General features: G+C 47.9%; 1 protein-coding gene across 5 annotated transcripts; it reads left to right on the forward strand.

Annotated features, from left to right (window-relative positions):
* The first annotated feature begins 335 nt into the window (after positions 1-335).
* pdcd6ip (programmed cell death 6 interacting protein) lies at positions 336-14,783 on the forward strand. Of its 5 annotated transcripts, none has more exons than XM_079749726.1 (18): positions 336-643; positions 4,443-4,497; positions 4,587-4,656; positions 4,849-4,976; positions 5,403-5,556; positions 6,206-6,306; positions 7,620-7,751; positions 8,604-8,826; positions 9,150-9,273; positions 9,679-9,856; positions 10,029-10,140; positions 10,400-10,569; positions 10,768-11,016; positions 11,298-11,432; positions 11,727-11,821; positions 12,561-12,720; positions 13,102-13,316; positions 13,492-14,783. In XM_079749726.1, exons 1-18 carry the CDS (start codon positions 438-440, stop codon positions 13,667-13,669), a joined length of 2,685 nt encoding a protein of 894 aa, XP_079605852.1. In that variant the 5' UTR covers positions 336-437; the 3' UTR covers positions 13,670-14,783. The 5 variants fall into 5 exon arrangements, with proteins under 5 accessions (XP_079605852.1, XP_079605853.1, XP_079605854.1 ...); XM_079749727.1 differs by having other exon boundaries at positions 13,105-13,316; XM_079749728.1 differs by having other exon boundaries at positions 12,561-12,708.
* The last annotated feature ends 1,136 nt before the right edge of the window (positions 14,784-15,919 follow it).

Raw genomic sequence — 15,919 nt, forward strand, 5'->3', positions numbered from 1 at the left:
TGATTTTTCAGCGTCTATATTTTCCTCGTTTATTTTATACTGCGCCAGACCTATGTTGGTGCCAGACCGACTGACATTTCCTCCGCCCACAAGCCTATTTTAAAAGCAAGCAATTGATCAATTTGATGAAATAACTGCCACACAAACACCATGGCAACTATAATGTGTCCAAACATATATACAGAATCTGCAGTTTTCTGACAGCAGACGGGTCCAGACATATTTTGATAAACATAAACACCGGAAGCCGTCCCGCCGTGGCCCCTTGTGATTCTGCGCAGTGCGCTCCTCCAGCGCGCCTGACGTCGTCTGACGTTTCACAGCAGAACCCAGGAAGTGTGCGGCTAGCTGTTTTCGCGAAACAGCACTTTGTTTTCGTCCCGATTGAATTGTGAGCCGTCTTTTTTTTTTTTACACTAACGTTTCACGGGGTCGAAATGGCGACGTTTATCTCCGTGCCGTTGAAGAAGTCTTCTGAAGTCGACCTGGTCAAACCGCTGTCGAAATTCGTCACGATGAATTATCCCGCTGGCGAGGAACAAACTGAGTACATTCGGGCTTTGGAGGAGTTGAACAAGCTCCGCAAGAACGCACTCGGGAGGCCGCTCGACAAACACGACAGCTCCCTGGAGATCCTGCTGAGGTTTGAACCGCTCCATCACTGCCACCGTGTAGTTGGCTAGCTCCCTGCTGGTTGAACCCGGCCACCCCTTACCTGTGGCGCGGTGTCTGCCGCGCCCAGCCCCGGTGTTGACGGTGGTATGATGCTACCTTTGAGCTAACGCTAGCCCTCCTCTGCGGAAGAAGCGCTCCACAGCGTTCACACAGCTCCTCGTTAAAGCCAGAACACGCGTACCTTTTATATTAATTTACATCACGTCCTTCTTTTTCCATTTAAGCATTACGTCATTGTATTGAAGATTACATTAAGGCTGATGTCGAGTCACTCCTGTTCATCCACAAAGCACATAATATATTGTTTATGAAAAAGTGCGATGTCACCCAGTCATAAGTCAACACATTGTTTATTGACAACTACTGGGAGTGTTACTCTGGGACATAATCAATAGTTTTGCCAAAGTTTGCGTTATTCTAAACTTTTATTTATTTTGGTTGAGGTTTTAGTGCATCTGTCAAGCATCTCATGAAGTTGTACCTTATTTAATATATAGAGTCAACAAAGCGTTTTAATCTTCACTGATTATTAACCACGTTGAAAAGAGGAACTACCAGTTCATTTAAACACCGTCTGATAGCCGTTGCTGTTGTACAGGCCCTGTCTGTACTCAGTTCCCGTCATTCAGTGACAGAGGTGTGTTCTGTAGAAGAGGTGGAGAGGGCTTCCAAGCCATATCCTTTTCTAAATGATCCATAGCAAACCTTATAGTTTGACTAATGGACTGTCAACCAGTTCAATAGACTGCTAGACTTGCTCCTTTTTGTCTGCATGGCTGCATCTTGGATTATTGTCTGGATGAAGCCCCTGGCCCACTATGCAGTATTGCGGGGCATGTCCATCTCTACTCTCTAGCAGTCACTTAGTGCTGCACGCTGCACTAAGTGCAGTTGTCCAGGGAGTGCCAAGATTAGACTTTGCCCTTAAATCGTCCCACTCAATGTCACCTATTGTATAAGACTGCTGATGTAAGGTGAGGTGCCAGCCTGACATGCAGGGGACTGGAGGCGGGGCATGGAGTAATGGGAGTTTTTCATTAGAGCAAAGTGATATCAGCGATATGATTTAACGTCCATGGAGAATTCTGTGGTATGATTATGAGAAGGTAGCGGGATGCCCATCAAATCTATTTCCCTTTGTTTTATGTGCTGCAATACAGTGATGACTCAGTTGTTCAGAGTTCACCTGGACTCTGCATAGCCTCCTCCCTCAGACCCCACCGCCCCTCCTCCTCCCTTACTCTCCTTAAAACACCTCTCTTCAGACTTATTGTATGTTGTACATCCTGGCACTTAATGTACATACTTATTGTATGTTGTACGTCCTGGCACTTAACCTAGCTATTGTTAGTGCTAAGCACTTGCTTCTATGAACATCGCTTTGGATAAATGCGTCTGCTAAATGCTAATGCAAATGATGTAATGGCAGGCTTTTTCCGGGACAAAACACTGAATAAGATGGCGTTTTCCATCATTTGCTTGATTTTTGTAATGTCTAGGTATTGTGAGAAAAACATGCAATGTCCATTCTGTTTTTTATTCCCACCCCCCCCTTCCTTGCCTGTATCAAAAAGATTTGCCCACAGCCTAAAGTCAACTGTTCAGCTAAATCCAGCTGTGGTTGGAGTATTGGCTTGGTATGAGTGAGTGTAACTCTTCCTCTGACAGTGGGCAGCCATTCCTGAATGTTTCCATTGTAGCTTCTTTGGCTGTCTCTAGGACTTCCCATGCACTCAGGCTACACCTTTTGAATCCTAAACAAAAGGGCAGTGGTTGTGTCGCCCTGGCAACCATTGTTTGGGAAGCGGTTTCTTTTTTCTTCGAAGGGCACAACCCATCTCAGTGTCCCCCTGTTACGCATGTGTGTGTATCTATGGAAACCCCTCCACGCAACAACCGCCTCTTGTTTACCGATTGTACTCTGAACTCCTCGTTGGAGCAGAGTTGTCATGTCGGGGATCGCCTCTTCTGGGTGTTGTCTTTTTCTAAGAATAGAAAAGTTCCATTTGCTGGTGGGGACAGAGATCGACTGTGAACACCAGAGGCTGACGGATTGATTGGTCATAACTCTTCTCTGAGTCACCGTTAGGTCACATGTCTTTCTCAGGCAGAAAGGGTTGTCTCAGCCCCAGTGCTACAGTTTTGCAACATAGCTGACGCTACTAGATTAGTTTCACTGAGGTTTTCTTTACTAACCCTACTTCTTACTGCTTAGTTTCTCTTGCTGCAGTCTGTTAGGATGGTACTACATAAGATAGGGATGACTTCACCCTGTCATCTGGAGCTTGGGGTCAGCCTAAATGTTTTCCTCCTACATGTATAGAGAGTCTTTACGTATTAATCCTTTCTATTACTATTATTGTAAGCTTACGACATCAAGAATTGTATCTGACATAGGACAAGATAAATAAAAAGTGTCAATGGAATAACCGGATAAATAAGTAACCTAACCTGACGTTTATATTATAGTACAATATTCAGATTTTTCTTACAATAACCTATGTAACCATAACTTATAACCATATACATCTCCTTTATATAGCATGGACAATTATAGGCCAATCGCACTGGCAAGTGTGATTTCAAAAGTTCTGGAGAGTATTCTTTTAGTTCGATTGTTAATTATATTAATATTTAGACAATCAGTTTAGTTTCAAACCAAAGCATGGCACTGAGTTGTGTATTTATTTTTCAAAATAAATACTAGAAATGTATAGAGGGCAAAATTCCTCTGTTTTAATTGGTGTTATTGATGCCTCTAAGGCCTTTGATAGAGTCAATCACCAGAAGCTATTTGCAAAATGTGGTGTACCTGCTGCTAGCATTATAAGAATACTTGCATACTGGTATGCTAACCAGAGTATGCAAGTCAGATGGAGTTGCAGTGTCTCTGGTCATTTCAGTGTTACTAATGGAGTTCGACAAGGGGTGCTATTGTCACCAGCCCTCTTCAACCTGTATATGAACGGTTTATCTGACCAACTGAATGGCTGTAGAACGGGCTGTATGATTGGCAACACGGTGATAAACCATCTAATGTATGCGGATGATTTGGCCATTCTCTCTCCCAGTAGTGCTGGGTTTCAGCAGTTGTTAAATGTGTGTACAGAATATGGTGTCAGACATGATTTGCAATACAATTCAAATAAGAGCAGTGTGCTAATATGTAGGGTGAAGGGAGATAAGGACCTCCTCTTTCCACAATTTTATCTTTCTGGGGAAGAGCTTTGTGTTAGTTATAAAGCCAAATACCTCGGGCACTTTATAACAGATCAAATGCGGGACGATGACGAAATTTTTAGACAGTGTCTCTTTAGAACATATTTATTCTTATTTATGTGTGTGTTGTCTATTCTTTTGTATTGTATGTCTTTTAAATGGACCATGAGTCTAATAATAAAAGTTGATGATGATGATATATAACGAAAAACACATAAATACATATTATCACATCATAACTATGTACCTGCCTGTCCGTAGCCGAGAGTAAAGGACCATCCCAACATCAACGTCACGCTTCTTAGGCTCCAATAGACTATCTATGTTCTGTTCCCTCATACATATCCCATTACGATTGTGTAATGTCCTCCATGCTAGCGTTGGTTTGCTTGGGAACTATAGGATATCTTAATGTATGTACATATCAAAGTGATAATCATTGATCCTGGGTCTGCAGAATCTTTAGTCACGTCTTCTGAAACACTTATTATTCCTTCACAATGTCTTGTTGTAAATGGCATAGTGAACCCCCTGCCTGTCGTCTGCAGGTACTTCGATCAGCTGTCTGCTGTAGAACCCAAGTTCCCCTTCTCTGAAAACCAGGTACGGCACCAGAGGACGTATACGCATGCTCAGACACGCCCAACAGGAAAAACTGATGCATATAATGTTGGCTCTCCCTTTCCCCACAGCTCTGCTTAACGTTCACATGGAAAGATGCCTTCGATAGAGGCTCTCTGTTCGGAGGATCTGTCAAGCTTGGTGAGCATCTGTGTGTGTGTGTGCGTGTGTGTTTGGCATATGTGGGAAGCCCAGTAATTAACGTACCTCATTTAAATTTTAACCGGCACTCATAAACAGGACTGTTAAGATGCCGGATAGCAATTTAGCCGTGGTTCCATGTTTGTGGTAAGTTCTGCTGTTGTTAATCATGTAAATCTATTTGTTTTTCAGCCCTCGCCAGTCTGGGCTACGAGAAAACTTGTGTGTTGTTCAATGCTGCTGCGCTTGCCAGTCAGATCGCATCAGAACAGAACCTAGACAGTGACGAAGGCCTGAGGGCTGCTGCTAAATACTACCAGGTAAACGGCCTTGATTACACACAAGTAACCAGGGAGACACAAAAAATGTGCACATAGAGGATGCCTACAATGACATATTGTTCATGAGTCAGCAACACGGTGTTGGTAGCCTCACCCGATCATCTCATCTTCCATGTGTTGTAAACAAAACACTGCGACGTCCGCGGCATACTTTTTACGTCACGCCCTGCCTCCTACACGCTCTTCCCAGGCGCCACCCCTCGCCTAAGGCATCCAGAGTATCTCAACGATGTGTGTCTTACCTCCTGTCGTGTGTTGCATGTGTGAACGGGCGACTCACTGATCACCTCCGGCCCGAATTCTCCGTAGTCCATCCCGAGTTCACTGTGTGTGAAAGGCCTGCTGGGGATGCATTCCTGTGGGGATTCTAGTTGTTTGACCATGGGACTCTGACTGTGTCCCCAGCTGGCCAGCGGGGCACTCCTCCACATCAAGGACACAGTGCTGTCTGCACTCAACAGGGAGCCCACCATGGACATCTCCCCAGAGACCGTTGGGGCCCTGCACCACATCATGCTGGCCCAGGCCCAGGAGGTCTTCTTCCTCAAAGCCACCTCTGGTACTCTGACAATACACAAACAGCCGTGAACGTGACAACACTTGCATGAAGCACAACAGGCACCCCGTCCTTATCGACCTGCACTCTAAAACAAACTGATGTGATTCATGCGAAACCAGTGATGGAAATGTTTTTTCCGCCATGATCTTGTTATTGAGCAGTTAGCCATCATCCTATCGAGTGGGAGAGAGATACAGATGGGTCAATCACACGGTTTATTTACAGCACACTACATAGTCGAACTTGAAATTAAATGGAAAGCCTCGGTATTCCACAGTGGTCACAGTGGAATGCAGAATGTTGCATTGGGGGCACCCCGGGGGCTCAGCGGGTAGAGCGCGTGCCATTAAAGGCTCAGTCCTTACCGCAGCGACCCGGGTTTGATTCCTGACCGTGGTCCTTTTCTGCATGTCTAACTCTCTCTTACTCTGCAACAAAAAGGATAAAACCTTCAAAAGTAAATCTTAAAAAGAAAAATGTTGCATTGAAAGACTTAGATTTCCGTGACAGAATTCGTTGTTGCCGCGGTTATTTGCTGTCAGCTTAAACAAACTAATAATCAGTTATCAATCCGCAGCACGTGTGAGACCTTGTGATGTTGAGGAAACAAAGCTCACGCCAATTCACATTTGGTTTTATCAACCAACAGATAAAATGAAAGACGCCATCATTGCAAAACTGGCCAATCAGGCGGCTGATTTCTACGGCGACGCCTTCAAACAATGCCAGTACAAGGAGAACCTTCCGAAGGTATGTTGAGGAGACACACGCATCACGCTCATTACATGCATCAGTGCGTGCATTTTGTGTAGACGAGTGCCTGGCTTTGCAATATCTAGGAGCTTTTTAGAAACACAGTCAACCTCCCATGAGTCTGTCCTCTTCCTCCTTCATTTACACAGTGAGGGTGGAGTTCTGTTGTGTTTTGGGGAACAGTCTGTATGTGTGTGAGTGTATTTGTATGAACACACAATTCCAAGGGTGGCACTGGGATGATGTTGAAATCACTTCACCTCTCCGTCTTCATTGGTCTGTTTCTGCCCTTCTCTGCATTCTGGTTGGTTGTTGGTCTTTTTTATACTATTGAACTGGGATTGGATCACTCTCTGCACTCTAATTGGTTACTTGCCAATGGGTTTTTGAGAATTCCTATGGAGTCTCCCCTTAATCCTTCTGACTTGACCCACACACACACACACGCACACGCAAACTCACACACAATGACCAATAGAAAAGTAGCATGAGCTAACCAGTGCTTCTTAACCATTGCTTCCTAACCAGTATGGGCTTTATTTTGCTCCATGAATATCACATTTTTATATATAGATAGATATATCACCCCAGATAACCACAATGTCCACCTGTAAGCATGACCCTACCTGCTCATTTGCCAGTTGTCATTGTTAAAAATAAATTGAAGTACAAGTCTGAATTACAAGTCTGCATCTTAATAACTAGTCGGTAGAGTAACGGAGGCACACAAACCCACCGGCCCACACACACGGCGGGACTGTCCGGGCTGCTGAATGGCGTTTAGGGCGGATGTCACCACAAAGGTTTAACCGGTCATGACCTGTTCTCTCTCTCCTTCTCTCTGTCTCTTTCTCATTTTCTCTCTCTCTTTCTCTTGTGGTCTTCCTCCTCTTCCTCTTCACCCCCCCATGCTGCTATCGCCTTTTGGTCATGTGTGCGTTTGTGTGTGTTTCTCTGCGTCCTTTTGCATGTGCGCCCTCGACTGATGGCTGGTGCCTCCTCTGTGGGATTGGCTTTCGTCATGTCCTCCGTGATTTAACTCGCCGCTGTGTTTGTCCCTGCTCTTCTGTGTTGTATTTTTGGTTTGCCTTGCTTGTGTTTGTGTGTGCCTTCGCGTGTGTGTGTGCGTGCGTGTGTGTGTGTGTCTGTGATGCGTGTGTTGTGTATGAACATCCACACGCGTGTTTGTGTGCGTTTGGTTGTGTACAAATGTGTGTGTGGTTGTGTACGGATGTATTTGCGTGCGTGTATATCTTTATGTGCGTGTGTGTGTGTGTATGTGCGCTTTGTGGTTGCCTCTCCCTGGTCAGTATTTTTACTTTCAGGAAGTGTTGCCGGTGCTGGCAGCCAAGCACTGCATCATGCAGGCCAACGCAGAGCTGCACCAGAGCATCCTGGCCAAGCAGAACAAGCACTTTGGGGAGGAGATCGCTCGTCTGCAGGTAGGGGACCGCCCGTCTCTTTGTGCTATCCTTGGAGATCGAGCACCAGACGATGGCTTTCACTGGGTAGACTCGGAGAGCTGGTGAAGGGATTACAAAGGCAAGCAGCCTCACGTTCAGATGACCACGTCCCTGTTGTTCTTGGCACACGTTCTCCCTGATAACGCAGATCTACAACGGAGCCCTTTCACAGAGGCATTACCGAAGGACAAACACAGGGGTCGCTCATGGCATTTATTCTTTCATGGACCTGGTTACTGGTAGTGGACTAAACTGTTGAAGATGAGTCTACTTACCTGTGCTCTGGTACATGAAGGGACCAGCCCCATAATTATTGTTACGAGCGACACCTGTGTTTGTCTTACGATAGCACCCATAGACATACAGTATACTGTATACATGCCACATTGGATGCTTCTACCTGATGCTGCGATACGTCAACATCACCAGGCCAAGACTGGCCTGTAAAGACTGGGACGCTGTGTTTTTTCTGGATGAAAAGCCCTATAGCGTGTTCATGATGTTTACAATAAGTCATTTTACATTATATTCAATCGTATCATACACATTTAATATAATAACACTTTTTTAATCCACGTAGATCATAAACTAATGCCACCATTATAATGCTCTTTATCAAGACAAACCGCAGCTCACCTGTCTAGCCGTATCTGTTTACAGGCCGGTCTCAGCCTGACCTACATGGCAGCTACGTTTATGTACGATCCAAAGGCCAATGTGGTGTCTATGTTTATATGTCTATGATGATGTTCCACCCCCAAGTCACTGAGCACGAAGACCTCTTCTGATGGACTGGTCATAGCTACCCAGTAACGGTCTCCCCTCCCATAGCACGCCTCCGAGCTGGTGAAGACGGTGGCGTCGCGCTACGACGAGTACGTCAGCGTCAAGGACCTGAGCGACAAGATCAACCGGGCACTGGCCAATGCCAAGAAGGACAACGACTTCATCTACCACGACCGCGTGCCCGAGGTCAAGGACCTTGCCAACATCGGCAAGGCCGCGCTGGCCAAGGCCACCGCCATCTCACCCCCCCTCAGCCAGAAGTTCACCGGTGAGTACACACACACACACACACACACACACACACACACACACACACACACACACACACACACACACACACACACACAGTAGAGTAGGTGTGTAACCATAACCCCTTTTCCCACGATATTTACCTGGAACGCAAATGTGGTCCAGGAAAATACAAATTAAAATACGTAACGTGCCATTCTGTTATTTACTATGCCCAATTAGAGGTACATAGAAAACAGCTTTTGCAAAAGTATATCCACTGTGAATGTTGTTTGTGTTTGTATTGGGCCCTGTTTCATAAGTGGCCATTCATAACTCTCTACATTTGCGTGTTGTCCCCAGACCTGTTTGAGAAGATGGTTCCGATGGCCGTGCAGCAGGCCATGAGCGTGTACAACCAGAGGAAGGCTGAGACTGTCAACAGGCTGGTGGGCACAATGAGGGAGGCCACCAACCTCTGCAATGGGTACGCTGCCTGGCTTTGTGTGTGTGTGTGTGTGTGTGTGCGCCTGTGTCGGCGCCATTCAAAAGATAAGGTTGTCAAAGGACAACACACAGATCCACTGACCTGCACCCCAGAAAACAATCACTGCCGTTTGCTTTGGGAAAACCTGTTGAACCTACAAAAGGATCACGTAGAAATGTAGGATACAAGGGCGAAATACAGCAGGGAGAATCCCTTTTTTGGTCAATCTGGCCCCTGACCCTTCTAGGGTCCTTTAATCTCTGCCTGCAGTCTACCAAGAGTAAGATGGCTCTTTCTGCTCCGGAATGTTCCTAAAGTCACTGAAAATGACCTTAAGTCACTGAAAGTGACTTTGGAGGAATGACCAACTAGTAAATTGTATCCTTCTGAACCTGGTTCTTTCAGCGTGTTGGCCTCCCTCAACCTGCCCGCCGCCCTGGAGGACCTGTCAGGGGACACTATCCCACAATCCATTGCAGAGAAGTCCAGGGCTGTGGTGAGCAAGGGGGGTCTGCAGAGCATCGAGCAGCTGATCCGAGACCTGCCCGAGCTCATGACCCGCAACAGAGAGATCCTGGATGAGGTAACTACCGAGAAACTACTGCAGTGCTACTGCTCACTGTATTCAATGGTAGTCCAGCCAAACACTCAACTGCGTGTGTGTGTGTGTGTGTGTGTGTGTGTGTGTGTGTGTGTGTGTGTGTGTGTGTGTGTGTGTGTGTGTGTGTGTGTGTGTGTGTGTGTGTGTTCAACAGTCTCTCAAGATGCTGGATGATGAGGAGACAACAGACAACGAGCTGAGGTCAAAGTTCAACCAACGCTGGAACAGAACTCCTTCTGGAGACCTTTACAAGCCCCTCCGTGCAGGTACACACACACACACACACACACACACACACACACAGGTAGGTGATTCAATTAAAATAGAAAATGATGAAATTACATGCTGAATCTTTTCTGCCTACTGAGTCTGTATAAAATATGAGGATTCAAGTATAATGTAATAATAGGAAATCTTGGAGTTTCAATTGATACTTGATGTGGAAGTGGTTGAAGGATAATTTTCATTCTATGCAGGCATGACTCTAATCTCCCTCCACTCCATCCCCCCCTCTCCCCCCTTCAGAGGGCGGTAACTTCCGCAGCAAGCTGGACGTGGCCACGAACGCGGACGGGGTGGTGCGGGAGCGCTTCAACACCCACTGTGACATGATCGCCCTGCTCTGCAAGTCGGAGGGCGAGCTCAATGCCGCCATTCCCTCGGCCAACCCCGCCAAGACCCTGCAGGGCAGCGAGGTCCGTCCACCTGTCCGTCCAATTGGTGTTTCAGTCCACCCTTTCTTCCACCCGTCTGTCTGCCCGTCCATGTCTGTGTACTTCCATAAAGGTTTCTGTCCTGCACTGTGCTGCCCTGCGGGCCCGGCCCCCCTGGCCGTTTCTTTGTCGTCTCCCTGGACCAATAGCGGTGAGGTAACGTGGGCGTGTCCCGTGCAGGTGGTGAACGTGCTGCGCTCCCTGCTGACCCAGCTGGACGAGGTGAAGAGGGAGAGGGAGGGCCTGGAGGGGGAGATCAAGGCGGCCACCTTCGACATGACCGCCTGCTTCCTGACGGCCATGGACCAGGACAGCTCCATCAACGAGGAGGCGCTGTCCCTGTCCCAGCTGGACCAGCAGTACGGCCAGTACAACCAAAAGGTCCAGACCACCTTGCGCACACAGGAGGAGCTGCTGGGGAAAGTGCAGGTAAGAGCTCAGAGGAACGCACACTCTGGTACTGTGTTTGGTATAAAGAGATCAGTCAGATCCAGGGAGGTAATGGGAGAATGACGGGATCTTCAATGCAACGCAGACACACACAAACACACAAAACACACAGACACACAGACAGACACCGCTTTGACGAGAACAGTTGGATTAAGTTATTTGACTTCAGTCCACTTTTCCTGCCACATAGTGTTACCAAGACAAACCATCCGTTCAGTGGTGAGGAGAGAGTCCTCACCTCCTCTGTGTGTCTCCTCCAGACAGCCCACCAGGAGTTCAGCAGCCTGAAGCAGTCCAACTCAGACGCCAACAACCGGGAGGAGGTGCTGAAGAAGCTGGCCTCCGCCCACGACAGCTACGTTGAGATCAGCAACAACCTGAGCGAAGGCACCAAGGTACACGGACCCCAGCCCCCCCATCCCAGCTCCCTCTGCCTAGACACACTCCCAGAATGGTTAGATAGGTACTTTATTCACCCCCAGGGCAAACGAAGGCGTTACAACGGCACACATTAAATAACATAAGTTATAATCAAGCAACGAACAAAACCTCTCATCCATTGACCTTGAAAAACAAGTTAGCTGACCTGAGATGCAAACCAAAGCCCTGACAAAAACCAGTGTGGCTTGCGCAGTCGGTAGGTAGACGGCTGGATGGTTCAATGTGTCTTATCCCTCTCTCCTGTTCAGTTCTACAACGGCCTGACGGAGATCCTGCTCAAGTTCCAGAACAAGTGCAGTGACATCGTCTTCGCCCGCAAAACGGAGCGCGACGAGCTGCTCAAGTACGACCTGACTCTGAACAAAATGGACGCCGTCTTCGGTTGACTTGACCGTAGTTTAATGCAGAGAATGTGTTATATTTGACGGTTGAAATACATTGATGCTGTAATGAACTTTTTTTACAGAGGTGTCTTTCTAAGAAACGGGTCCTCACTCCTTTAATCTACCACGAGGGCCCAGTAGTACACTTTAAAGTAGAATTATTACGATGATGAGGGACCACTGTGTCCCCTGACGCGCCCCTGGGGAAACGTTCCACTGCTCAGACATGTATCAAAAAGGCTGCGTTTGGCCTTTGGACCCTACACCAAAGTAGCTGCCATATTGGAGAGGCAAACTCTGGCCTTTAAACAAATAATCCATTTGTTGATATGGCTTATGATCCATGGTGGGTAGATGAACAATACATATCAATATAATATATGAAAATATGATATTCCAATATTTAATATGAATAAAAATAAAAAAATAAAAATCCCACAAGTAACGTTAATCTTACAACGCTTTTTATCCAGAGAAACCTCAGCTCCCCCGTGCTCTACTATTAGTTTACAGGCCAGTCTTGGCCTCTCCAATATGGCGTTGACGTATCGCAGCAGCGGGTCCATGTGGCGTCCGTGTACATGCGCCTACAGTCCACTGGGGTGACCTCTGGGAGAGGCGTGGTTAACTGGCCCTGTGGCCTGTGTGTGCGGCCCCATGCTGGCCGTGGTGTCACAGTGGTGTTCTGCTCGTGTCCAGGGAGCTGCAGCAGAGCATCGCGCGGGAGCCCAGCGCCCCCTCCTTCAACGCCCCCGCCTACCAGAGCAACCTGGCCGCCAGCGCCGCCACCCCGGGTCCCGGGGCTGCCCCCAACCCCAACCCCACCCCCGCGCCCAGGACCGTCTTTGTGAGTGGCCAGGTGGGGGCTGGCGTGAGGGTCGTCTCTTATAGGGCAAACGTTTGCCCCTTACACAAACACACACACACACACACACGCGCACAGACACACATGCAAACCACATCTCATTCGTATTGCCGGTGGTATGTGAATGGCGTACTTTGTATATGTGTCACATTGTCTCATCAAGTTTATAAAGTCCTTATCATTTGTTAGTGTAAAGATGACAAGGTAACAAAAGCAATACCTCGCATTGTTGATTCGTTCACTGGCCATCCAGCGGGCTCATGTAGGAGTTCCTTCTAAGCACTGTAATGGCTGCCCTGCTGAGAACAGCTCCAGCCCTCAGGAGGGGTGACTCATCCTCCCGTCCCCCCCGTCCCCCCCCCCCCCCCTCCTCAGCAGGCCCAGCAGCAGACGCCCCAGCAGCCCCAGCCCACCCAGGCAAAGGTCCAGCAGCCCCCGGCCAGACCCCCTCCTCCCAGCTTCACCCCCCAGGGGCCCCCCTTCACCGGCACCGTGCCCGGCGCCGCGCCGCCGGGGGGCAACCCTCCGCCCATGGCCCCGCCCGGCCAGGCCCAGGGCCCGCCCTACCCCTCCTACCAGGGCTACCCGGGGTGAGTCGGTGCAGAGGGACGCTTGCTGGGTCGACTCTCGCCTAATGCTAATGCTATGCTAATGTTATGCTAATGCTATGCGGAGGTGTTCCACGGCCCTTGAGCGGCGGTGCTAACCTGGTCTGTTGTGTGTGTGTGTGTGTGTGTGTGTGTGTGTGTGTGTGTGTGTGTGCAGGTACTACCAGATGCCCATGAACTACAACCCCTTCCCCATGGGCTACAGCATGCCCTACATGCCCTACCAGGCCCAGCCAGGACAGCCGGGCTACCCCGGGGCCCCGCCAGCCGGACAGCCCTACCCAGGATACCCCCAGCAGCCTCCCCAGCAACAGCCCTACTACCCACAGCAATAACTACCCCCCCTCTCCCCCCTGGCCTCACCCCACTCCTCCTCCCCCTCTACATCACACTCAGACCTGCTCTGCCCCACCCAAAGTTCTTCTCTGCCCCGGTTTCTTCTCGGCTCTTCCTGGAGACTTAATAACCCCAGCAATAACACCGACCCCCGAGTGTAACCTTCCTCTCTCGTCTCCCAGCTCTCCCCCCTTCTCCTCCCATCCACGTTCGGTTGAAGCTGATACAAGAAGGAGGCTCAGAGCTGCTCTGCACTCCACCTGTCGCTTTAACAGTCTTTTAATTCCCTTTGTGTCTTTTGCACTTCTTCCCCCACCTCATCACTTAGCCTCTAACCCCCCTGTCTTCTCTCGCTCGCCCCATGCACTAACCCTCTCCCTCCTCGCCTTGTACTTTGTTGTTGGTTGTGTCTTCGTTTTTTCACGGTTTTATTATTATTTCTTTGGTTAATAGTTTTGTTCATTGTTTTTGTTAATCAATTGTTAGGGTGTTTTTCCTGTTTGGTCATTGAGTTAATATTCATGGCTCTGGCCCTGCTGAAGTCCCCGCTCTCTCTCTTCTGGGCTCTGGACTGCTGTGCGGCTTATAGGACACGCTACAAAGGATTGTGGGATAGTGCTCTTCAGCTTCCAGGACAGGTGGTGGCGGGCTTGTGGTGGAGTGCCGTGCTGAGGCTCTGTGCAGCGAGGTTAGAGATAGGGGGTTCCACATCATCACTCCCCTGTTATGTTTACCAGCCCGGGAGCGCTTCTCTGTCCACTATAGGCCTATTTTTATAATAATGATACATGGGCAATGTATAAACCATAGGAGAGGAAAGAAATAAAGCGGCCTGCAGGTTTTCTAATGTAGATGAGTGTTCTCTCTTTCTCTCTCTCTGTCCATATCTGTGTGTCTCTCAATCACCCAGGGAACGTTGGTATAATTTGGTATTCTACAATCAGAGGCTGTATATGGCTGTAGAACAAGTGGGAGAAATTGTCCTATGATATAAATATATATAAATATATATAACTATACGACTACGTGGTTAGCAAATATTCTGTGTACTACACTCATGCTTCTGTGTTGTTTTTCCTCTAAGTTCTAATATGATTAAACTAATCTGCTGCATATCTCTAGTCTTGTCAATTCAAACATTCATCTCTCCTGGTGTGTGTCTGTGTGTGTGTGTGTGTGTGTGTGTTGCTGTTACTATATTAGGACACAAGGGGGCACTAATGATGGCCCGACGTAGAGCAAAATTACATCAAGTATTTTTGCGCGGGGCCACAGTTGTGGTCCCATGGGCCAATCGGGGAAGGAATTGTTTCCGTCAGAGCAATACAGGTTGCATTGACCTGCTGAGCCCTGGGTGCATACCCACTTAGACCGCATGCAAATGATCCTTCGCAGAGGTCCTGATCTCATCCAATAATATTTCCCCCAAGGTGATTTGCCAACCCTAGCCAGATCTCATATCCATATATTTATTCAATTTCAGTTTATGCTAATGATTCAGCATTTCTCATCTTTCTGTGTGGCGGTGTCTGAGAACAAGAGATTGTGTGAGTGTCTAGGAGCAAAAGAGTGCACGTTTATGCACACATGTTTGCATGAGAGAGGGAAATAGTATGTATTTGTGCGCATGTGAGAGAGTTTGTCTGTGAAAGAGTGTTGATTTTATAAGAGTAGGTATTTTTGTGTATGTGAGCGAAGGCGTATATTAAAGTGTTAATTATTAAATTAATGTGTTCGTGAAAGTCTACTTGGTGCGATGGTGTGTGTGTGTGTGTGTGTGTGAACCTGTGCACGTGTTTGAGAATGTGTAAAAAGAATTGTGTGAATGTTTGTACTGTATGAGTGTCTAGCGTGTAACATGTGTGAAAGGGCGTTGATTTCATGAGAGTCATGTGCATGTGAGTGAGAGAAAGGGAGTATGAGTGTGTGTGTGTGGGTGGGGGGGGCGCAGTTCTGCAGCGGCAGATGGCAGCCCAGTGTGATGTCTGCTAGGATGCATGGAGACGCTGGCAGAGAGCGGCTTCTCCTCAGCTTCCATCCATCACTCCACCTCCCTCTTCCTCTCCTCCCGTGTTCCTCTCCTCTCTTTGTTTCTCCTCGAACCATCCCCTGATCTGTCTCATCTCGACTCCTCATCAAAAAAAGATCATTTATAATGATACCTGCATGGACATGATCCTTACCTGCCGAGTGCCCTTGCTTTTCAAATACTAATCACAGCTCTATCTGTGTTCATCTCAGTTCATCTT

This window comes from Pollachius pollachius, assembly GCF_949987615.1.
Source record: "Pollachius pollachius genome assembly, chromosome: 13".
Taxonomy (NCBI): domain Eukaryota; kingdom Metazoa; phylum Chordata; class Actinopteri; order Gadiformes; family Gadidae; genus Pollachius; species Pollachius pollachius.

Bases quoted from the DNA above. Each gene is read 5' to 3' on its own strand.
- pdcd6ip (XM_079749726.1), top strand. From the start codon at position 438: ATGGCGACGTTTATCTCCGTGCCGTTGAAGAAGTCTTCTGAAGTCGAC. The intron at 644-4,442 runs GTTTGAACCGCT...TGTCGTCTGCAG, and splicing joins TCCCTGGAGATCCTGCTGAG to GTACTTCGATCAGCTGTCTG. The intron at 13,317-13,491 runs GTGAGTCGGTGC...GTGTGTGTGCAG, and splicing joins TCCTACCAGGGCTACCCGGG to GTACTACCAGATGCCCATGA.